The following is a 24,010-nucleotide window of genomic DNA, read 5'->3' on the forward strand; positions in this document are numbered from 1 at the left end:
GTGGTATGTTTGGCATATTACGAACAGCACAAGTAATTTCAGTTTCGTATCTCGAAATGTGTGTATGTGATTGTGTGCGTTTCGCGCTTCGCGGCGATCCCCGTTTTTTACAGGGAACTTCGCAACTGCCCGAAGTACAGTGGCGTAGCTAACATTGCGCAGAATGATACAGAGCATACGGCCCATGCTCGATATGAAACGATTTCACTGTACGCCACTGCTATACACTAAGTAGGCGTGTCAATAACAAATCAGGCGTGTAGCCCCTCGAGTAGAAACATCGATTGCAGAAACGAGATCTTACTTTAAAGTTTAGACAAAGCCACTTTGGTGTTTGATCGTATATATGAGAATGTTAGTAAATTACGAAATTCATATGAAGAAATAAAATCAGAAGCGAAAAAGCTGGCCAGGAAGTGGGGAGAAATTTTTGCATCAGGGCCCGAAATTTCTAGCTACGCCACTGGCGCTAAGGGGTTAGTAAAAAGATGTCACCACACTTGCTAATTCGCGGCGCGAGTTCCCGCCGTGTTCGCACGTGAGTGAAGAGCCCGCTTTACATCCACCGTACGCCACTGATAACTACATATACACGCACGGAATAGAACCGGGGTCATCACTAGAGGTAGGATAGTCACAGTGCTATCCATTGTTCGGCAAACCTTTAACAATGCGTTTACAACCTTTGAACAATACCCGGCCCCTCAGGCTCCGGTGACTAGTCATCACTAGAGGTAGGATAGCCAAGGTGCCGCTCATTGTTCCATTGTTCTAAATCCTTTGTAAAAAAGGTTCGTTTAACAATGCATTTACAACATTTGAACAATACGCGGCACCCTCTGGGTCCGGGCTTTAGTCATCACATATTCACTACAGAAATAAAAGTTTTATTTTGATATCAATGTATTTACAATTTGAGCATATGGCAATGTTGGGCGCTGGTTGTCAATCGGTTCTTTTCTCAATTGGTGGATTATTTTTATCCACTAACGAATATGTATTTGTCTGTCCTTGGGAACTCTTAAATTAACGTGTAATGTATAGTTTCAACAAAAATATGTATTATATAAAATGAACGATTTGTATATTAATTAAACTTAAATTATTGGTTATTAATATAATTGAGTATCTATTGATTTTGAATTATTTTTTACATTTCTTTGGTGCCATGCAGAATGCATGCAGTCGCCATGACACTTTTAAAAACTATCAAACTACGATGTTCATGGAATGATATGATACTTAAATGATCAATTTATTTATAAAAATGTATTCATAAATAAATTGATCAATTTTTAACGATGCACTTGCCCATCTTGCGAGTAATATAAACAAACGGAGAAGTTTTTATCGGACATACGTCGAGCACCAAGCAGATACGGTAAAAATGAGAACGCACGACAGGAAAAGCGGGGCTAGATGTTGGTTGCCATTATGCCGGCGCCAGACATATGTTCGAAGATGTGATCAAATTTTTTTATTTTTTATTTTTTATTTTAACAAAAATCAATTAATCAATTATTAAATTTAAGGATGGGTTATTGAACAAATTATTTTTTTGATTTGATTTTTAAATGCTTTTTATTTATTACTAAATTATGTTCACAATACATCATATATCTATTTTAATAGCTACTGATCTACTGACAATTTTCTATTTAACAATTTTAATTAAAGTATTTATTAAAGACTATAAAGTCTACGATCTAAAGCAGGTTGTGATTAGGTAATCTGTGTTTATACCTGAAGGGTATAGACATTTTGTTGTAATTGAACAAATTATGAATTTTAATACGAATATTGTTTCTTATCTAGAATTATGGGGTAAACAATTTAAGAAAATTACTAACTTTAAATGGATTACTTTGAAACGTCAAGTAGATTGGAACAACGTAGAAGAAACAATAGTTTTCATAAAGAAATATTTGCCTGAAAAAAGTGGTTGCCAACACGTCTCTTTTATGGAGAACAAGTTTTTTTTTTTAACACAATTCTTTTGTCATCTATCTTTTTTATTTATATTATACCCATTATGTCCTCTTTTTCTCACAAGATATGACGTGAGTGGAGAGGTTTTTGCAATACCTGGCCAAAATGCCAATGTGGAAAGAATATTTTCGATGATCAGTATTTTAAGCGTAGTATATAATTAAAAAAATGTTTCAAGCTTAGAATTTTATAAATTAAAAAAATCATTAAGAAACTTTTGCACGAAATTGGCAGGGTAGATAAATATAGCAACAGATATGATGAAATTGAGAGTGAGAATGAAGATGATTAAATTCAACAATTAATTTTTAACCACATTTTTCATTATCCTAACTACAAATGTATGTTCCAGTTATTTTGAAAGTGGATTAAGTCATATAATATTTCGTTCAATAATTGGACTTTTGTGTAAATTTGTTTTAAAAATTATTTTGATACTATGTACATAAAAATATATGTATAACTAAATTATGATTCTTAGCCTTATAGATATAATCTCTCCTGTACTGGTGGAACTTTACGATTACCTTGTAAAATAATGGTATTTTTGGTACCTTAAATGACTTATTTCACTTTAATAATAACCGTCACAATTGTAAAAAAATAAACATTTTTTGTTCAATGTTCTCTTTTTTTTGTCCATGACATTTGGCAAACCTACTGGAAAACGAATATTGACGAAATTTTATGTTTAAAAAGGTACGTAAGCGTTGAAAAACTTCACTAATAGATTAATGAAAAAAAATTTAACATTTAACGAAAATTATATTTTTTGTGTTCATCTCACAAAAGTTGTCGAATTCGCACTTTGTTGACCTGGTACCAATTTCTCCTCTCCTCCTCTCCGATCCGTTAGTGTGTCGAATATCTAAGCGCTTAATGGTCTACCATAATGTATATTTGTCTTACTTTACCCCACTATGAATAATGTGCTTACAGAGTTGATCTTTCGAACATTTGTGTGGCTTTACCCCAGTATGAATATTCATATGTACGCTGAGATAATTCTTTCTAAGGTATGATTTTGAACAAATGTCACATTTGTATGGCTTTATTCCACTATGAATAAACATGTGTCTGCGAAGTGGATTTTTTGAATGGAATGATTTTGAACAAATGTCACATTTATGTGGCTTTACGCCAGTATGAATATTCATATGTATGGTGAGTTCATTCTTTCTAAGGTATGATTTTGAACAAATGTCACATTTGTGTGGCTTTACCCCACTATGAATATTCATATGAGCTCTGAGTTCATTTTTTCTAAGGAATGATTTTGAACAAATGTCACATTTGTGTGGCTTTATCCCAGTATGAATATTCATATGTATAGTGAGTTCATTCTTTCTAAGGTATGATTTTGCACAAATGTCACATTTGTGTGGCTTTACTTTACTATGAATAAACATGTGTCTGCGAAGTGGATTTTTTGAATGGAACGATTTTGAACAAATGTCACATTTGTGTGGCTTTACCCCACTATGAATATTCATGTGAGTACGTAGGTAAACTTTTGAAAGGAATGATTTTGAACAAATGTCACATTTGTGTGGCTTTACCCCAGCATGAATATTCTTATGAACGCTGAGTTGATTTTTTCTAAGGAATGATTTTGAACAAACGTCACATTTGTATGGCTCTACCCCAGTATGAATATTCATATGTGAAGTGAGATCACTCTTTTTAAGATATGATTTTGAACAAATGTCACATTTGTGTGGCTTTACTTCACTATGAATAACCATGTGTCTGCAGAGTACATTATTTGAATGGAATGATTTTAAACAAATGTCACATTTGTATGGCTTTACCCCAGTATGAATATTCATATGTGAGGTGAGTTCATTCTTTCTAAGGAATGATTTTGAACAAACATCACATTCGTGCAGCTTTCTTCGAGTGTTAAAGTTTTTCTGTGTTAAAGTTTTTCCAGGGATCTAAAAAATAAATCGAAAGTTATGTGATAGCATGTCATTTTACATGTAAATTTGTAATTTTGATTAATTGAATGTTTGGTTAAACCCGAGACGCGGGACCAATCGCTGCTGTCAGTGGCCGTTGTGTGTAAAAAAGAATTGCCAGTGTAGAAGAAAATGGCTTGGTCAACGGTTCGCAATTATTATACGTACCAAAACAATATTTAGAATTTTAAACAATCATAGACACATAAAAATTTAAGACATTTAATATTGCGCAATGTCGACAAAGCCGTTTTCTTCCCCACTAACTATACTTTTTTACTCACACACAACAGCCACTCACATCAAAGAGCGGCCCGAGCGGTCCCGCGTCTCGTCTCTAACCGAATGTTTTGCTTAGAATCGATCTAAAGCAATCGAATTCTATTTACTTACTTCGCCATCGACTGGTGAACTACAAATGTCGGGTGGGCAATCAACACCCAACTCATCTTTCCATGTTAAATCTTCCAGCAAAACTTCCTCCGGCTTGACTTTCAAATACTTGTCTAATTCCACCCTCGACGTTGCGTCATTCTGAATAGAAGCGTTCCGAAAGCTGTCGAACAACTCCAGATTTTTGACACAAGAAAGGCATATCATATCTGGCAGATGGTCTCCTTTCCTAACCTGCAAATGTGAAAGGTATTGAAGACTACGAGGAGTAGCGAATTTACAATAGCAATGGTTCAAGTGTAACGTGACTGACCCGCAACTGACAGCAGGTCCAAATGCGCTGCACCAAACGCAGTGGATGAGGGTCATCGTAGATGGAGACGAAGGAGCCTGCTGGATCAGAGCAGAGACAAAGTCTGCACTCCATCGCTACTCGAGAGGAAGAAGCACAAACTCCTGGAGACGTTTGGAGTTCACGGTCTTGACAGACTAATATGCAAGTGGGACTGGTGATGGACTCGAGTGGGGTTTCTAGATCGTTAGGTGTCAAAATTAGGGTTGCCATCCATCATTTTCTCCTGAAAAATCCAGGCATCTGTATGTTGACAAGGACAGTCCATTTACATGCCCTGTATTTTGTAAATTTGTAAACTTTGGGTTATGTAAAACCCTGTAAACTTTGGGTTATGTAAAACCCTGTAAACTTTGGGTTATGTGACCTTATCCTCCAGAAGGAATATCCAATTGATATATCACTTCTATAAATAATTATTAAGAGCAATCCGACAGTTTGAATAATTGAAGCTATGGGCTCCCATACGCTTCCACGATTTTCGCACCCGTCTTCTCAACCTACTTTCCGATCACATTTAGTGCGCCCAAAGCGTACCAAAAATTTACCTTTAATTTATCTTAATGAACTGTATTTGTTGTATTAAATAAGTTGTATTTCGTTGTTTTGTAACTGGCCAGGAAGGCGCATTGGGGTTTACCTGTTAGGCCTTCCTGGTATATGTATACCGTAGCGAAAGTGTCCACTTTCAAATTTTGGTAAATGCAGGTATACTATTTTTTGGGGGCTGGGGATTTGTTCAAATCCCTTTTATTTTATGAATATGATTATGAATATGAATATGAACGATATTATACAGGTAATTAGTTTTCAATAATGTTTTTTTACATAACAATGACGATAATTATTTTTTAGTTAAAATAAAGTTTACTTACCGAAAATAAAATTAGCTGTGATTTTATGGTGAACAAATTGATGAGTACAATTTGCTCGAGCGTCTTCTCTTCAGGTCTGTATCCTTCACGCCACAAAACAAACCGATACGAAAACTTTTCACGAAACTTTTCACGAAAACTTTTCACGACCGAGCCACGCCAGCAGCGTGGCTCGGTCGTTAAGCTTCTGCTTAACACTGAGAGGCGCCGAGTTCGATCCCTTGAGCTGACCTCGATTGAAAAGAATTTTTCTGAGTATATCTGTAATGCTGCTGGTCAGACCAGGATTTGTGACTCCTGGTTGATCGTTTCCTATCAGAGTTTGCCAATTTTCTCTGATTTCATTGTTGAAACGATTCCCGATTAAAAATTGGCTAAAAATCCTTCCTACCCACTATGTCACCACTATTTGAGTATGATTAATGTAAATATTACAATAAATATGTATGTACAATTCATAGATGTCTCGTTAATTGTCGAGTTTAAGTCAGTGTCTCGTAATTTAGCGACTTATATAATAAAAAAATGCTGTATTGTTTGTAATTTGGCCAGGAAGGCGCATTAGGGTTTACCTGTAATGCCTTCCTGGTATGTCCTCCCCCCCCCCCCAAATGACGTCCCTGTTGTTACCTAGCACTGGTGTTGGTTTTTTGTTTGTTTGTTTACTTTGTTGTTTATTTCTTGCTGGCTTAGTCAGCTGATTATGTAGAGTGGGATAATTGACGGTGGACTAATTTTATCTTTTTGCTGACGGTGCTTTTTTGTTTCGATTTGCTGTTGTATTGTGTATTGCTTATTTGTTTGTTTTTTGTGTATATCATTTGTCATGTTCATTAGTCTCTTGTGCACTACTGATTCATTGTGTTGGAATCTGATCCTCTGGACTGCAAAGGGGGGAGTTATGTTCAGACCAATTGTATCATGGTCGGTTTTCGTGGCTTTACGACCTATGCTTTTTCTACTCGCCGCACGAGACGCGGCTGACACTTCCGCTCCAATCGTCGTCGCTTGAACACTGCTTCTAAGCGGCTCGCTTCCTCGCTCCCGAATCACCAGTTCGAGACTGATGATGTTTGACGATACTTGGAGACCAGCTCCAGTATTCAACCGGGGTGAAGTGAGGAAGCCTGGTCTGTCTTCGTCCCGAAGGCAGACAGCTCAGACACGCGTGCTTGGTACATAACTCCCCCCCCCCCCCCCCTCTTTCCACCTGCTTGCTATATGTACACAAGGTTAAAATACAGTTGCTTACAAACAGATTTACAAACTGTTTCATTGTTATATAATCTCCCGCCATTTCCCTTCTCCCCACATCACACTCACACATACACACACTGTACGAGAGGGGGAGACAGAGAGCAGAGCCATCATCAGCAGAGACCAGACCATAGACGACGATCAGCGGGCACCATTGGGGGAAAGCCTCGCCGACGATCTACCGCCGAGCTCTACAAACATCACGTCCAGGTAGCATCTCAATTGAGAACGCCTGGCGTACGAACAATAGGTGTTCGAGCCAAAAGCCCTCGTGGCCGTTGGTTGTTATGACTAAAACCCGGACCCAGAGCGTGCCGCGTATTGTTCAAATGTTGTAAATGCATTGTTAAAGGTTTGCCGAACCTTTTTTACAAAGGATTTACAACAATGGAACAATGAGCGGCACCTTGGCTATCCTACTATAGGGGGGTTGAAGGTTTTGGACCGTTTCCCAGCCTATGGAAATTCAGTTGAATTTTGAAGAGGATCTTTATTACTCGATTAATACAGGTGTATTTGAATGTACAGCGAAGTAGGTAAAGGATTCACTGGAACGAGCTAAGTCGAGTTCCTGAAGCTCACTGACATCTGGGGACGATGCACTGGTTTATAAAGGTGTTGCTTGAGCAATGCGTAACTGGGCTGGTGAGATCACGTTCTGGAAGATTCAGACGGGGTCGAGGTCTTCCTTTGTGTTCGATGTTTGATGCGTAGTTGCGTATCCTTGGAATTTCCCGTGTACTCGTGATTGCGTATCTGAAGCGAGTCGAATCGCCTTCATGGGTAAGCTGGACGAAGTATTTCGGCCACGGCTAACTTTCGTGTACGAGAAGAGGACGCGATGATGTCATTTGTACAGATTAGGTTCGATGAGGGAAATAGGTGTGTAGGCGGGGTAGCGATGTGTTGACCGTATCCCGGCCTAACGAAACACTGTTGTGCTAGTTTTATAAAGTTTTATTGTTTGCCTATGGTTGTACAAAGGTATAGTATTTGTGGGCAAAAGTATGTCGTTCAGCGGTCTCTGGATATGGTAGAGTGTCGCTGGCTCGGCATTCAGCTATGTTCAGAAGGTCTCTGGATGCGGCAGTGTGTTGCTGGCTCGTTGTTCGGCTATGTTCGGAAGGTCTCTGGATACGGCAGTGTGTTGCTGGCTCGTCCGGCTGGTTGATCTTCCAAGTCCGCGTAGTGTAGTGGTGGCTGGTCAGGAGCTGTATGTTGACTGGTCTGCTGCTGTGTGTTGACGCTACGTTGATAGTCAAGGTTGGTGGTCTGGACGGTGTTGTTGTGCAGGCGTTTTGCTGGTTGTGCTGGAGTTAGTTGTCTCGACAGCGGCTGTGTTGTGTTGGAGCTAGTTGGCTCAGTGGCGATTTGTTTCGCCGGTTGTGCTGGAGTGGGTTGACTCAACAGCGGGTTGTGTTGGTAGCTGGTCCATATGTACTTTCACACCATGTTACTGTTTCGGTCGTTACAATGGTAGTGAAGGTTTGTGTCGGTCTGGACGGTGCTGTTGTGCAGGCTGCTCTGTAGGCTGCGATGTGGGCTGCTATGTAGGCTGCGATGTGGGCTGCTATGTAGGCTGCGATGTAGGCTGCGCTGTGGGCTGCGATGTTGACTGCGCTGTTGACTGCTATGAAGGCTGCGTAGTTCAAAGATGGGGTCACCAATGTAGGCGGGGTAGGTATGTGTTGACAGCGCTGTTGAATGATCAGAAGGTTGCGTAGATCACGTCGGGGTAGTACCAATGTAGGCGGGGTAGCGATGTGTTGTCAGCGCTGTTGTTCGACTAGGTTCGGAAGGTCTCTGGATACGGCAGTGTGTTGCTGGCTCGTCCGGCTGGTTGATCTTCCAAGTCCGCGTAGTGTAGTGGTGGCTGGTCAGGAGCTGTATGTTGACTGGTCTGCTGCTGTGTGTCGACGCTTGCTGCTGTGGGTCGACTGGCGTTGTTTGGGTTGTACCTCCTTTTATAGTGTTTCTGGAATCGCCTGAACGATGGTGGTGGTTTGTTGATGCGTAAGAAAGGAATGCACTTTCGTCGAGGCGTAGTATTTTCTGGAATGCTTGATGGAAGTGGTCGTACGAGCATTTAGTTGTTGATGCGTACAAGGGGAATTTGCTTTCGTCGAGGCGTAGTATTTTCTGGAATGCTTGGCGCTGTTCCGCTCGATGTATTTTGTTGTTGCGGAATATTCTCGAAGGTTTCGATGACGATGACGACGACGAGATTCCTACAGGTGATATCACAAGTCGTGCTATATCTCTACACTACCTCTAGTTATGACCGTTACGGCATCTGTGAGAGACGGTTCGGTGATTACTAGTCAAATGTTAACCGGTCGCTCTAGATCGGTCACACGTCGTCACCGGTCGCACGAAAACTGGTCACACAGAAAAATTGGTCACGAGAAAACTGGTCACGAGAAAACTGGTGTGACGGGTAACGACTTGTGACCGATCTAGAGCGATCGGTTATCCTGTTACCGTTTCACATTTGACTAGAAGTCCGTTTACCATTTAAGCACAGACCAAATATTTAAACACCAAAAATACAGGGCAGGTAAATGGACTTTCCTTGTCAACATACAGATGCCTGGATTTTTCAGGAGAAAATGATGGATGGCAACCCTAATTTTGACACCTAACGATCTAGAAACCCCACTCGAGTCCATCACCAGTCCCACTTGCATATTAGTCTGTCAAGACCGTGAACTCCAAACGTCTCCAGGAGTTTGTGCTTCTTCCTCTCGAGTAGCGATGGAGTGCAGACTTTGTCTCTGCTCTGATCCAGCAGGCTCCTTCGTCTCCATCTACGACGACCCTCATCCACTGCGTTTGGTGCAGCGCATTTGGACCTGCTGTCAGCTGCGGGTCAGTCACGTTACACTTGAACCATTGCTATTGTAAATTCGCTACTCCTCGTAGTCGTCAATACCTTTCACATTTGCAGGTTAGGAGAGGAGACCATCTGCCAGATATGATATGCCTTTCTTGTGTCAAAAATCTGGAGTTGTTCGACAGCTTTCGGAACGCTTCTATTCAGAATGACGCAACGTCGAGGGTGGAATTAGACAAGTATTTGAAAGTCAAGCCGGAGGAAGTTTTGCTGGAAAATTTAATATGGGAAGATGAGCTGGATGCTCATTGCCCACCCGACATTTGTAGTTCACCAGTAGATGGCGAGGTGAGTAAATACGATTCGAGTGCTTTAGATCGATTCTAAGCAAAACATTCGGTTAGAGCCGAGATGCGGGACCGCTCGGGCAATATTAAATGTCTTAAATTTTTATGTGTCTATGATTGTTTAAAATTCTAAATATTGTTTTGGTACGTATAATAATTGCGAACCGTTGACCAAGCCATTTTCTTTTGCACTGCCAATACTTTTTTACACACAACGGCCACTGACAGCAGCGATTGGTCCCGCGTCTCGGCTTTAACCAAACATTCAATTAATCAAAATTACAAATTCACATGTAAAATGACATCCTATCACATAACTTTCGATTTATTTTTTAGATCCCTGGAAAAACTTTAACACAGAAAAACTTTAACACTCGAAGAAAGCTGCACGAATGTGATGTTTGTTCAAAATCATTCCTTAGAAAGAATGAACTCACTATACATATGAATATTCATACTGGGATAAAGCCACACAAATGTGACATTTGTTCAAAATCATTCCTTAGAAAAAATGCACTCAGAGCTCATATGAATATTCATGCTGGTGTAAAGCCACACAAATGTGACATTTGTTCAAAATCATACCTTAGAAAGAATGAACTCACCATACATATGAATATTCATACTGGCGTAAAGCCACATAAATGTGACATTTGTTCAAAATCATTCCATTCAAAAAATCCACTTCGCAGACACATGTTTATTCATAGTAAAGTAAAGCCGCACAAATGTGACATTTGTGCAAAATCATACCTTAGAAAGAATGAACTCACTATACATATGAATATTCATACTGGGATAAAGCCACACAAATGTGACATTTGTTCAAAATCATTCCTTAGAAAAAATGCACTCAGAGCTCATATGAATATTCATGCTGGTGTAAAGCCACATAAATGTGACATTTGTTCAAAATCATTCCATTCAAAAAATCCACTTCGCAGACACATGTTTATTCATAGTAAAGTAAAGCCGCACAAATGTGACATTTGTGCAAAATCATACCTTAGAAAGAATGAACTCACTATACATATGAATATTCATACTGGGATAAAGCCACACAAATGTGACATTTGTTCAAAATCATTCCTTACAAAAAATGAACTCAGAGCTCATATGAATATTCATAGTGGGGTAAAGCCACACAAATGTGACATTTGTTCAAAATCATTCCTTAGAAAGAATGAACTCACCATACATATGAATATTCATACTGGCGTAAAGCCGCACAAATGTGACATTTGTGCAAAATCATACCTTATAAAGAATGAACTCACTATACATATGAATATTCATACTGGGATAAAGCCACACAAATGTGACATTTGTTCAAAATCATTCCTTAGAAAAAATGCACTCAGAGCTCATATGAATATTCATGCTGGTGTAAAGCCACACAAATGTGACATTTGTTCAAAATCATACCTTAGAAAGAATGAACTCACCATACATATGAATATTCATACTGGCGTAAAGCCACATAAATGTGACATTTGTTCAAAATCATTCCATTCAAAAAATCCACTTCGCAGACACATGTTTATTCATAGTGGAATAAAGCCATACAAATGTGACATTTGTTCAAAATCATACCTTAGAAAGAATTATCTCAGCGTACATATGAATATTCATACTGGGGTAAAGCCACACAAATGTTCGAAAGATCAACTCTGTAAGCACATTATTCATAGTGGGGTAAAGTAAGACAAATATACATTAGGGTAGACCTTTAAGCGCTTAGATATTCGACACACTAACGGATCGGAGAGGAGGAGAGGAGAAATTGGTACCAGGTCAACAAAGTGCGAATTCGACAACTTTTGTGAGATGAACACAAAAAATATAATTTTCGTTAAATGTTAAATTTTTTTTCATTAATCCATTAGTGAAGTTTTTCAACGCTTACGTACCTTTTTAAACATAAAATTTCGTCAAATTCTAGTACTGGAGAATGAACTCAAAAAAGAGAACATTGAACAAAAAATGTTTATTTTTTTACAATTGTGACGGTTATTATTAAAGTGAAATAAGTCATTTAAGGTACCAAAAATACCATTATTTTACAAGGTAATCGTAAAGTTCCACCAGTACAGGAGAGATTATATTGTAGGCGGGGTAGCGATGTGTTGACCGTATCCCGCCCTAACGAAACACTGTTGTGCTAGTTTTATAAAGTTTTATTGTTTGCCTATGGTTGTACAAAGGTATAGTATTTGTGGGCAAAAGTATGTCGTTCAGCGGTCTCTGGATATGGTAGAGTGTCGCTGGCTCGGCATTCAGCTATGTTCAGAAGGTCTCTGGATGCGGCAGTGTGTTGCTGGCTCGTCCGGCTGGTTGATCTTCCAAGTCCGCGTAGTGTAGTGGTGGCTGGTCAGGAGCTGTATGTCGACGCTTGCTGCTGTGGGTCGACTGGCGTTGTTTGGGTTGTACCTCCTTTTATAGTGTTTCTGGAATCGCCTGACCGATGGTGGTGGTTTGTTGATGCGTAAGAAAGGAATGCACTGTTGTCGAGGCGTAGAATTTTCTGGAACGCTTGATGGAAGTGGTTATTGATGCGTACGAGCATTTAGTTGTTGATGCGTACAAGAGGAATGCACTTTTGTCGAGGCGTAGAATTTTCTGGAATGCTTGATGGAAGTGGTCGTACGAGCATTTAGTTGTTGATGCGTACAAGAGGAATGCACTTTTGTCGAGGCGTAGAATTTTCTGGAATGCTTGGCGCTGTTCCGCTCGATGTATTTTGTTGTTGCGGAATATTCTCGAATGTTTCGATGACGATGACGACGACGAGATTCCTACAATATCTATAAGGCTAAGAATCATAATTTAGTTATACATATATTTTTATGTACATAGTATCAAAATAATTTTTAAAACAAATTTACACAAAAGTCCAATTATTGAACGAAATATTATATGACTTATTCCACTTTCAAAATAACTGGAACATACATTTGTAGTTAGGATAATGAAAAATGTGGTCAAAAATTAATTGTTGAATTTAATCATCTTCATTCTCACTCTCAATTTCATCATATCTGTTGCTATATTTATCTACCCTGCCAATTTCGTGCAAAAGTTTCTTAATGATTTTTTTAATTTATAAAATTCTAAGCTTGAAACATTTTTTTAATTATATACTACGCTTAAAATACTGATCATCGAAAATATTCTTTCCACATTGGCATTTTGGCCAGGTATTGCAAAAACCTCTCCACTCACGTCATATCTTGTGAGAAAAAGAGGACATAATGGGTATAATATAAATAAAAAAGATAGATGACAAAAGAATTGTGTTAAAAAAAAAAACTTGTTCTCCATAAAAGAGACGTGTTGGCAACCACTTTTTTCAGGCAAATATTTCTTTATGAAAACTATTGTTTCTTCTACGTTGTTCCAATCTACTTGACGTTTCAAAGTAATCCATTTAAAGTTAGTAATTTTCTTAAATTGTTTACCCCATAATTCTAGATAAGAAACAATATTCGTATTAAAATTCATAATTTGTTCAATTACAACAAAATGTCTATACCCTTCAGGTATAAACACAGATTACCTAATCACAACCTGCTTTAGATCGTAGACTTTATAGTCTTTAATAAATACTTTAATTAAAATTGTTAAATAGAAAATTGTCAGTAGATCAGTAGCTATTAAAATAGATATATGATGTATTGTGAACATAATTTAGTAATAAATAAAAAGCATTTAAAAATCAAATCAAAAAAATAATTTGTTCAATAACCCATCCTTAAATTTAATAAAAATGAGATCGTCAATTTCAATAGAAGTGGCTTTAGGCGTCATATTGTTGTCAAATGAGGAATTTCCACGGACAATTTCAAATAATTACAGTAGTATCTGCGACAGTAGTACAGTCCCTACTCAAAAAATTAGGATCACTTGCGTTTTATCAGTTTTTTAAGCAAATGGGTAAAAAAAATACTAAAACACAAACTTTTTACACTTGTTTTCAAATATATACATTTATTTACATATAAAAAATACAAAAAAAAACATATCAATATTTCGTATTTCCGCCTTTAGCCTTAATAACGGCTAATATACGTTGTGGCATACTGCGCATGCAACTTTGAATCATTAATTTTATTTCGTCGCATACCCATGCTGCTTTTATTCTTTCCTTCAATATTTGAAGGGTAGGGTTGGGACGACTATATACGATGGTTTTTAGGAGGCTCCAGACATTTTCAATAGGATTAAGATCACGGGAATTACCAGGCCAGGGTAAAATGGGTATGTTTCGCGATTTTAGGAAATTTATGACGGAACGAGCTCGATGAGATGGTGCACCATCTAGCATAAAAGTGAAAGGACCTTCGGACGAGTCAAGGGAAGAAAAAAATGGTATAAAAACCGTATGGAGTACTTCTTTGTAACCGATCCCATTCATCGTCCCTTCCACAAAAAAAATTGGTCCCGGCCCATTGATGGTTATACATGACCAAATCATTGTTGCCGGTGGGTGTTTGACTGTTTTTTGAACACAGTCGGGGTTGAACTTTTCTTCTGGCCTTCGGCGAACAAATTTTTGGCTTTCCGTGAGAGCTTCTAATCTCGATTCGTCGCTAAAAATTATCTACGAAAAATGAAAAAAAATACATCAATTTCAGACAAAAAATATTTAATATATTATTAATTCATTATACCTTCGACGGTATAGTGCCGATGCATTCTGGCCCATTGCAACCTCGACTTTTTCATTTTCGGTGTCAATTTTGGCTTTTTCAGTGGTCGCCTGCATTTGAGGTGTGCTTCATAGCACCGCCTCCTTACTGTCGACACCGATATTTCAATATTTTCTTCCTCTAACCTTAATTTCAAAGCTTGGGCAGATCGTTACGATGTTCCATCGCCTGGGAAATAATTTTGCGGTCGATCTTAGGGGTGGTTTTTCGTTTTCTACCACAATTCTTGCGGCGAGTCGTAGTTTCGGGGAGATTCCTCTCCATATTCTTAGAAATTCTCAAAACTGTTTGCAATGAAACACACTCTTTTCTGGCGATTTCTCGCTTGGAAAACATCTCCGTTTTTAAATACGCAGCAATTGAAGCCTTTTTTCATTGGAAATATCCTTGCAGCGACCCATTTCCGAAGTTCTAAAAAAAATCGATATTATTCATTTAAAAATTCAAAATTAAATATTAAATCCATCGATTTTATAAAATAAAAACCATTAAGTCTCTACTCACCCTTAAGACAACCAGACAGCAGAAGATCTCAGCTGATGATGATCTTTTCAATTGTTAAAATCATTGACGCACAATAAACAAAAGCGCACCCTTACTCAGGTATAGCATGGGTTTTTTTTGTACCTAAGCCTGTATTGTTTTGCAGATATACAAGATAACTGTATTTTGTACATAGTTTTGAAGGATAGTGTTTTGGTAACAACTCACAGAAATAATAACTTACATCAAGTTAAAAATAACGAAGTTATGATTAGAACAAACGCGTATTTCGCAAAACTCGCAAGTGATCCTAATTTTTTGAGTAGGGACTGTATATGCGGTAAAAGTGAGAACGCTCGATAGGAAAAGCGGGGCTAGATGTTGGTTGCCATTATGCCGGTGCCAGACATGAGTTCAAAGAAGCGATCACTTCTTTGAAGACTTTGCTCACACATTTGGTCACATATTGTTGTATCTGCCAGATATATGTTCAAAGATTTGATCAACTAGGCTCGCGCAGTGTGGCAGGCACACAAACATTTGGACTTTTATCCCTTTGATGTGCGCTAAAACACCGACACGGAACGGCAAAGCGCACTTCATCATCATCATTTACAGCCATTCGCCATCCACTGCTGGATGAAGGCCTCTCCAACACGCTTCCACTCGTCTCTGTTTTGCGCAACACTCATCCATCTCATTCCGCACATTTTCCTAATTTCGTTCACCCATCTTCCTTGCGGTCTTCCTTTTACTCTTTTGCCTTCTCTCGGGTACCATTCAAGCACTTCTTTTGTCCACCTTTCGTCCATCCTCCTAGCTACGTGACCCGCCCATTGCCATTTCAATCTCTTCACTCTATCCACTATGTCCACTACCCTTGTCATATTTCTCACCCACGTGTTCCGCTTCCTGTCTTTCCTCGTTATGCCAAGCATACAGCGTTCCATACTTCTTTGAGTGCATTGGATTTTATTTTGCATCTTGGCGTTCAGTGTCCAAGTTTCACATCCATACGTCATCACTGGCAAAACGCATTGATCAAAGATCCTTTTCTTCAGGCAGAGTGGCATTTTTGATTTAAAAACAGCATTCATCCGTCCAAATGCACTCCACCCTAATTTCATACGTCTCTTTATCTCTTCATTTTTACTACCAGACATGTCAATTATTTGACCTAAATATAAATAATTATTTACTACTTCTACTGGTTTATCATCTAAGGGGATGCTATCAGGCATGCAATAACTATTGAACATTAGTTTAGTCTTATCTACGTTAATTTTTAATCCTACTTTTCTACTTTCCCTGTCCAGCTGTGTTAGTCTGATAAGTAGGTCAGCTGAATCACGAGCTACTAAAACTATATCGTCTGCGAACCGAAGGTGACTCAAAAAGCGACCATTGATGCTTACTCCGGCTGTATCCCAATCCAATTTCCTGAAAACTCCCTCAAGCACCGCATTGAATAACTTGGGCGAGATTGTATCTCCTTGTCTTACTCCTTTTCCTATGCTAAATCTATCTGTACCTGAAAAAATTTTAACCGAAGCTGTGGCATTCTTATATATTGCAGCTAACAGTCCCACATAGGGTTCCGGCACTCCCTGTGTTTTTAGAGCGTTAAGTACTGCATTATGACTAACTGTATCGAAGGCTTTCTCATAATCGACGAAACCTAGGCACAATGGCCGTTGATATTCGTTGGCGCGCTCGATTAGTTCGCCAACTACTTGGAGGTGGTCCATTGTGCTGAAATTTGCCCTAAACCCTGCCTGCTCTATAGGTTGGTTCTCGTCGAGGATATTCTTCAGCCTTTCTGTAATAACCTTCGTGAAGAGCTTGTAGACCGCTGAAAGTAGACTAATGGGTCGGTAGTTCTTGATATCGCTTTTGTCGCCTTTTTTGTGTATTAAAATGATAGTTGCGTTATTCCATCCTTCTGGTATAACTTGGTTCTGGATGCATTTGCTGAAAAGCCTAGCTAAGATATTAATTAGGGGGGGGGCCGCCACATTTTAGTAAGTCAATGGGAATATTATCTTCCCCTGGGGTTTTACCGTTCTTTGCAGTTTTTAGCGCGGCCTCTACTTCGCTAGGCAATACTGCAGGAACCCTTTGGCCGTGTGTCGATTCCAGAGCGGGGAATTGGCCGTTGTCGTTCTCGTATAGTTTTGCATAGAACGTGTAAACTCTGTCTATGATTTCTTCTCTATTCCTAATTATTACTCCGCTCTCTGATCTGATTGCGATCATTTGGTTTTTGCCTAAGAAAAGATCCTGTTTGCACTTTTTCAGGCTACGGTTATTCTTAATGGTATTTTCTATTAGCTTGCTGTTAAAATCCCTGACATCCCTGACTATTCTCTTTTTAATTTCCTTATTTACTAGATTGTATTCTTGCTTATTATTATCCCTATCTAAATTCCTTTTATGCTTAATTAGGTTTTTTGTTTCCGCTGAAATTTTGCTTAATTTAATCTGTTTCCTGAATCCACCTAATTTCTTACCTGTTGAGGTTAGAACCGAACTAATTACAGTGTTCAATTCCTCGATGTCTGCTTCTGGGTTTAATTTCCCGTATCGATTTCCAAGTTCGAGTTCGAATTCCTTTTTCCTAGACCTTAGTTGAGCGAAATCTGGAGAGTTACTGCATCCTTTTATTAATTTCCTACGTTCGCAATTTATATTAATGGCCATCTTGGCACGGACTAATCTGTGATCGCTACCTATATCTACTTTACTTAAAACACTAACGTCTTTAACGGAGTGCAGGGCATTTGTTAGGATGAAATCGATCTCGTTTCTGTCTCCTTTAGGACTCTCCCAAGTCCACTTATTGTTGGTGTTTTTCCTGAAAAATGAATTAGTGATAAAGAGCCTGTTGTGTTCTGCGAATTCTATGAGGCGATCGCCTCTGTCGTTTCTTTGGCCGGTACCAAAATTGCCTACTGCTCTTTCAGTATTTGCCTTTTGTCCTATTTTTGCGTTAAAGTCGCCCATGATTATTTTAAAGTGGTGACGGCTATTATCGTATGCGTCCTGTATTTTTTCGTAGAAGTCTTCTATTTCCTCGTCTGGGTGGCTAGATGTGGGGGCGTACACTTGGAAGATTTGACAAGTGTACCTGCTCGAGATTCTTAATACTATATAGCATATACGTTCCGATATGTCGCTTATTTCTATAATATTTCTTTCTATTCTCTTATTGATAAGAAACCCTACTCCTCCTATTCTACCATTTGGTAGCCCTCTCCAGTAGAGACAGTTACCACTTTTTAGGATTATTTGGTTTTGCTGTTTTCGTCTTACTTCACTAAGTCCTATTATATCCCATTTGATATTTTCTAATTCATTCTCTAATGCAAGCACACTTCCTTCACTCGATAACGTTCTTACATTGTACGTGGCTAAATACAGGTTTCTATTAGCTAAGCTATCATCCATCGTCACTCTTACCTTGTTGGAGGTTTGGATATTATTTTTCTCGCATTTATCCAAGAGCGCACTTAAGTGATCAAATATGTGACAATAGTATTAAATGCCCGTGCCACACATGTGAACACTTATTTTTTTTTGTTGTCTTTCGTAATTCTCGACACTACCATAATCCCGCTGTTTTGAGATTGCTGTATAATGCTCTAGTTAGGAGTATTTTGGAATCGCCTCTATAATCTGGAATCCTTGCACTAAGTCTCTATCTATGAAGCTTGAACTTGTCCAAAGACGATTTCTCAGACTGCTTTATAAGGAGCATACTTATTTCCTTCAAAATTCGTCATGGGTATGGTCGGCTACACTTCTCTTGACCACAGGAGGAGTGTTGCCCTCATCAAGTTCTTGTTTTCCATATTTAGAGAATGTATCTCCTGTCCGTCTATCCTGGCTGAGTTGGGCCTTCATGCTCCAGAGAGTGTGATATGGACCCGCCATCGCCCCCTTTTTCACACTCCTTTGGCTAGAACTGTGGCATTCAGTTATTCTCCCATTCCTCGCGGCCTCCATTTCTTAAATTCACTGGATGGTGCCATTGACATTTGTCATGTTTCTATTCCTTCTCTGCACCAATTCCTTAGTTATGGAGGTCGCGACCATTTAGAATGGTTGAGTTAGTGTTTTTTAACTATGCTTTTATTATGATTTCATGTTTTATTTAGTTATCCTTTCTTTTTTAATTTTTATATCTGTATATGTAATTTGTTTTTTAACTTATACTTTTTACTATTGTACTTCTTAATCTTTTTAGCACACTCGTCGCTTTGGAGCAATCTGTTAAACGAGTGTGCTTGATTAATTGATTTTTGTTAAAATAAAAAAAATTTGATCACATCTTCGAACATATGTCTGGCGCCGGCATAATGGCAACCAACATCTAGCCCCGCTTTTCCTGTCGTGCGTTCTCATTTTTACCGTATCTGCTTGGTGCTCGACGTATGTCCGATAAAAACTTCTCCGTTTGTTTATATTACTCGCAAGATGGGCAAGTGCATCGTTAAAAATTGATCAATTTATTTATGAATACATTTTTATAAATAAATTGATCATTTAAGTATCATATCATTCCATGCACATCGTAGTTTGATAGTTTTTAAAAGTGTCATGGCGACTGCATGCATTCTGCATGGCACCAGAGAAATGTAAAAAATAATTTAAAATCAATAGATACTCAATTATATTAATAACCAATAATTTAAGTTTAATTAATATACAAATCGTTCATTTTATATTATACATATTTTTGTTGAAACTATACATTACACGTTAATTTAAGAGTTCCCAAGGACAGACAAATACATATTCGTTAGTGGATAAAAATAATCCACCAATTGAGAAAAGAACCGATTGACAACCAGCGCCCAACATTGCCATGGTTCGGTGATTACTGGTCACAAATTACTCGTCACAAAGTCACTAATATCTCTATAACGGAACATCTGGCATCCGAAAAGTCCATCATACTAACGATAACTATCATAGTAACGAGAACTTGAGTGCCAAATATTGTGTATTCGCGATTTTCATGGCAAAAATTGTCTTTGCGACCACCCCAATGTGACGAATAGTCCATTTACCCATTGCCATATGCTCAAATTGTAAATACATTGATATCAAAATAAAACTTTTATTTCTGTAGTGAATATGTGATGACTAAAGCCCGGACCCAGAGGGTGCCGCGTATTGTTCAAATGTTGTAAATGCATTGTTAAACGAACCTTTTTTACAAAGGATTTAGAACAATGGAACAATGAGCGGCACCTTGGCTATCCTACCTCTAGTGATGACTAGTCACCGGAGCCTGAGGGGGCCGTGTATTGTTCAAAGGTTGTAAACGCATTGTTGAAGGTTTGCCGAACAATGGATAGCACTGGATAGGCTCTTCACTCACGTGCGAACACGGCGGGAACTCGCGCCGCGAATTAGCAAGTGTGGTGACATCTTTTTACTAACCCCTTAGCGCTAGTGGCGTAGCTAGAAATTTCGGGCCCTGATGCAAAAATTTCTCCCCACTTCCTGGCCAGCTTTTTCGCTTCTGATTTTATTTCTTCGTATGAATTTCGTAATTTACTAACATTCTCATATATACGATCAAACACCAAAGTGGCTTTGTCTAAACTTTAAAGTAAGATCTCGTTTCTGCAATCGATGTTTCTACTCGAGGGCCTACACGCCTGATTTGTTATTGACACGCCTACTTAGTGTATAGCAGTGGCGTACAGTGAAATTGTTTCATATCGAGCATGGGCCGTATGCTCTGTATCATTCTGCGCAATGTTAGCTACGCCACTGTACTTCGGGCAGTTGCGAAGTTCCCTGTAAAAAACGGGGATCGCCACGAAGCGCGAAACGCGCACAATCACATACACACATTTCGAGAAACGAAACTGAAATCACTTGTGTTGTTCGTAATATGCCCAACATACCACGCCGAGCAGCTCTGCATGCCAGTCAAATAAGAGACGAATTCACGAAATATTTTGTAGATTAAAGTATAATATAAATAAATATACTTTATTTAATTTATTGTATTTTTCGTACATACGCCTTCCCCAAGAAATGAGTCCATCACGTCATAAGCAAACCATATAGGTTTATAAATTTCACTCGAGCCTGCACCACTGTGGATGGAATCTTTCACTTTTTTTATACGATCTATAGCTAGACATCAGCGACTCCTTTTTGTCTTGCATTCAGCTGACGAAATGCCCATAATGGCGTCGCATTAAAAATGTTATCGATCACTGTCAAGTAAGGATAAATAGAAGAATACAATTTTACCGAACACACCCAGGGGGTCAAGCAAGGATAAATAATATGAAAAATTAAAAAAAAATCATGTTTTAAAACGAATTTTATGATTATTTTTATACATTTCATTCGGTTCTTTGGTAAACGGACTACTAGTCATATGTGAACCAGTCACAGGACAACCGGTCGCTCTAGATCGGTCACACGGGATCACCCGTCACACCCCAAAATCTGTCACGAGTAAACTGGTTGGCCGATTTTAGGGTGTGACCAGTTTTAGGGTGTGACCGGTTTAGTGTGACGGGTGATCACGTTTGACCGATCTAGAGCGACCGGTTCACATTTGACTAGTAATCACCGAACCGGTTCTTTACACTTTAGAAATTTTCAATCACGTTTTCGTTAAAATGTTCTTTTTTTACATGATAAGTATTATTTTTTCCATCGAAAAATGATTATCCTCTTATATCTGAGTTATTGCAAAATTTCGGTAATTTTTTTACAGCAACATAATGTATCTAAAGATTTAAATTGTTGAGTTGTTGACCATAATTCTGGTTTAAGTTCGATTTCTAGAATAATATCTTTCATCAAGTTGTTGGGTCGATATTATTCAGTCTCACTGTCACACGCGAGAACTGAGACAGTGAGACTAGAGGTTGTGATTTGTCGACTTTATTTTGATTCTCGAGATTCGAGAATCTCATTTTCTCGGAATATTTGAATCTCGAGATTTGATTTCGATTGAATCGATTTTTTAGCAGATAAAATCGACAACATACAAAAATCAAAAGGACTATAGTATATTAGCGGTTTATTGAAAGATATAGACAGATACAGTAGAACATTGAATAGAAAAAAAATATTATAAAAGGCATGAAAAGAAAAAAGTAAAAATATACAATAGTAATTTAAAATAGTAAAAATAAAAATATGCAACAAAGAATTTTATAAAATTCCTAGTGTTGCTATCAGGCTTTGCCCGTGTTTTTGTGACCAAAAGATACACTGATCAACAAATACAAATACTGTTCATTACCAGACAAATAATAAAAATACTGACCAAAAATTGATTATTATGTATTACATAAACAAAAAAATAAACAAACATCTTTGTTTTATATATACATATGATGGGTAAACGGACTACAAGTCATATGTGAACCGGTAACAGGATAACCGGTCACTCTAGATCAGGCCTGGGCAAACTACGACCCGATTAGAACTTTCATGCGGCCCGCCAAATTGTTGGTATTAGAGTAGGGCTGCCATAAGTGTCGGAGCACCGACGGGGACAACCCCCTTAAAAAAAAAAAAAACAAAAAAAATACAAAAAAAAAAAAAACAAAGCATTTTTATCGATATTCATAGTTTTATTATAAAAAAAATATACAACATTTCAACACAAGTAATTGGAACTAAACAAAAATTGAATTGAAAGAAAAATTTAAAGATTGATAATAGGTTTTTTTTGTGGAAGCGTCTGTACCAAATCTAAAATAAATAAATATAGATAATTGGACGATAAATGAAACCTTACATTAATATTTTATTTCATGTACAGTAGCCTATTCTTCTATCGCCTTCACTCTTCTCTGCTTTCCATGACTTCATTATCATCGCTCTTCTTTGCCCAATCATATTTTTCCGATGTTTTCGTTTTTTGAAGTAACTCTTTTTCCCCTGTAGGAATCTCGTCGTCGTCATCGTCATCAAAATCCTTCGAGAATATTCCGCAACAACAAAATACATCGAGCGGAACAGCATCAAGCATTCCAGAAAATTCTACGCCTCGACGAAAGCAAATTCCTCTCGTACGCATCAATAACCACTTCCATCAAGCATTCCAGAAAATACTACGCCTCGACAAAAGTGCATTCCTTTCGTACGCATCAACAAACTAAATGCTCGTACAACCACTTCCACCAAGCATTCCAGAAAATTCGACGCCTCGACGAAAGCAAATTCCTTTCGTACGCATCAACAAACTAAATGCTCGTACAACCACTTCCACCAAGCATTCCAGAAAATTCGACGCCTCGACGAAAGCAAATTCCTTTCGTACGCATCAACAAACTAAATGCTCGTACAACCACTTCCACCAAGCATTCCAGAAAATTCGACGCCTCGACGAAAGCAAATTCCTTTCGTACGCATCAATAACCACTTCCACCAAGCATTCCAGAAACACTATAAAAGGAGGTACAACCCAAACAACGCCAGTCGACCCACAGCAGCAAGCGTCGACACACAGCAGCAGACCAGTCAACATACAGCTCCTGACCAGCCACCACTACACTACGCGGACTTGGAAGATCAACCAGCCGGACGAGCCAGCAACACACTGCCGTATCCAGAGACCTTCCGAACATAGCCGAACAACGAGCCAGCAACACACTGCCGCATCCAGAGACCTTCTGAACATAGCTGAATACCGAGCCAGCGACACTCTACCATATCCAGAGACCGCTGAACGACATACTTTTACCAACAATTAACCATACTTGTGTATACGTGTTACTACCAAATAAATACCACATTAAACATATAGTTGTATTAATACCG

General features: G+C 38.5%; 3 protein-coding genes across 3 annotated transcripts in view; 2 read left to right on the top strand and 1 right to left on the bottom strand.

Moving 5' to 3' along the window:
* The window catches only part of mip40 (Myb-interacting protein 40), a 237,704-nt gene that overhangs the window by 126,211 nt on the left and 87,483 nt on the right, over positions 1–24,010 (bottom strand). The gene's annotated exons all lie outside the window — the stretch shown is intronic.
* On the top strand, positions 9,275–13,717 carry LOC143919972 (uncharacterized). The gene is made up of 3 exons (XM_077442598.1): positions 9,275–9,695; positions 9,775–10,008; positions 10,344–13,717. Exons 1-3 carry the CDS (start codon positions 9,444–9,446, stop codon positions 11,709–11,711), a joined length of 1,854 nt encoding a protein of 617 aa, XP_077298724.1. The 5' UTR covers positions 9,275–9,443; the 3' UTR covers positions 11,712–13,717.
* Positions 10,347–23,986, top strand: LOC143919987 (uncharacterized). The gene is made up of 2 exons (XM_077442637.1): positions 10,347–10,406; positions 23,135–23,986. Exon 2 carries the CDS (start codon positions 23,350–23,352, stop codon positions 23,941–23,943), a length of 594 nt encoding a protein of 197 aa, XP_077298763.1. The 5' UTR covers positions 10,347–10,406; positions 23,135–23,349; the 3' UTR covers positions 23,944–23,986.

The sequence above is a fragment of the Arctopsyche grandis genome, chromosome 12, assembly GCF_051622035.1.
Source record: "Arctopsyche grandis isolate Sample6627 chromosome 12, ASM5162203v2, whole genome shotgun sequence".
Lineage (NCBI taxonomy): Eukaryota > Metazoa > Arthropoda > Insecta > Trichoptera > Hydropsychidae > Arctopsyche > Arctopsyche grandis.

Excerpts from the sequence above, each read along its gene's own strand:
- LOC143919972 (XM_077442598.1), top strand. The coding sequence starts at position 9,444 with ATGGCAACCCTAATTTTGACACCTAACGATCTAGAAACCCCACTCGAG. Across the intron at positions 9,696-9,774 it reads GGACCTGCTGTCAGCTGCGG|GTTAGGAGAGGAGACCATCT; the intron begins GTCAGTCACGTT and ends TCACATTTGCAG. Across the intron at positions 10,009-10,343 it reads GTTCACCAGTAGATGGCGAG|ATCCCTGGAAAAACTTTAAC; the intron begins GTGAGTAAATAC and ends TTTATTTTTTAG.
- LOC143919987 (XM_077442637.1), top strand. The coding sequence starts at position 23,350 with ATGCTCGTACAACCACTTCCACCAAGCATTCCAGAAAATTCGACGCCT.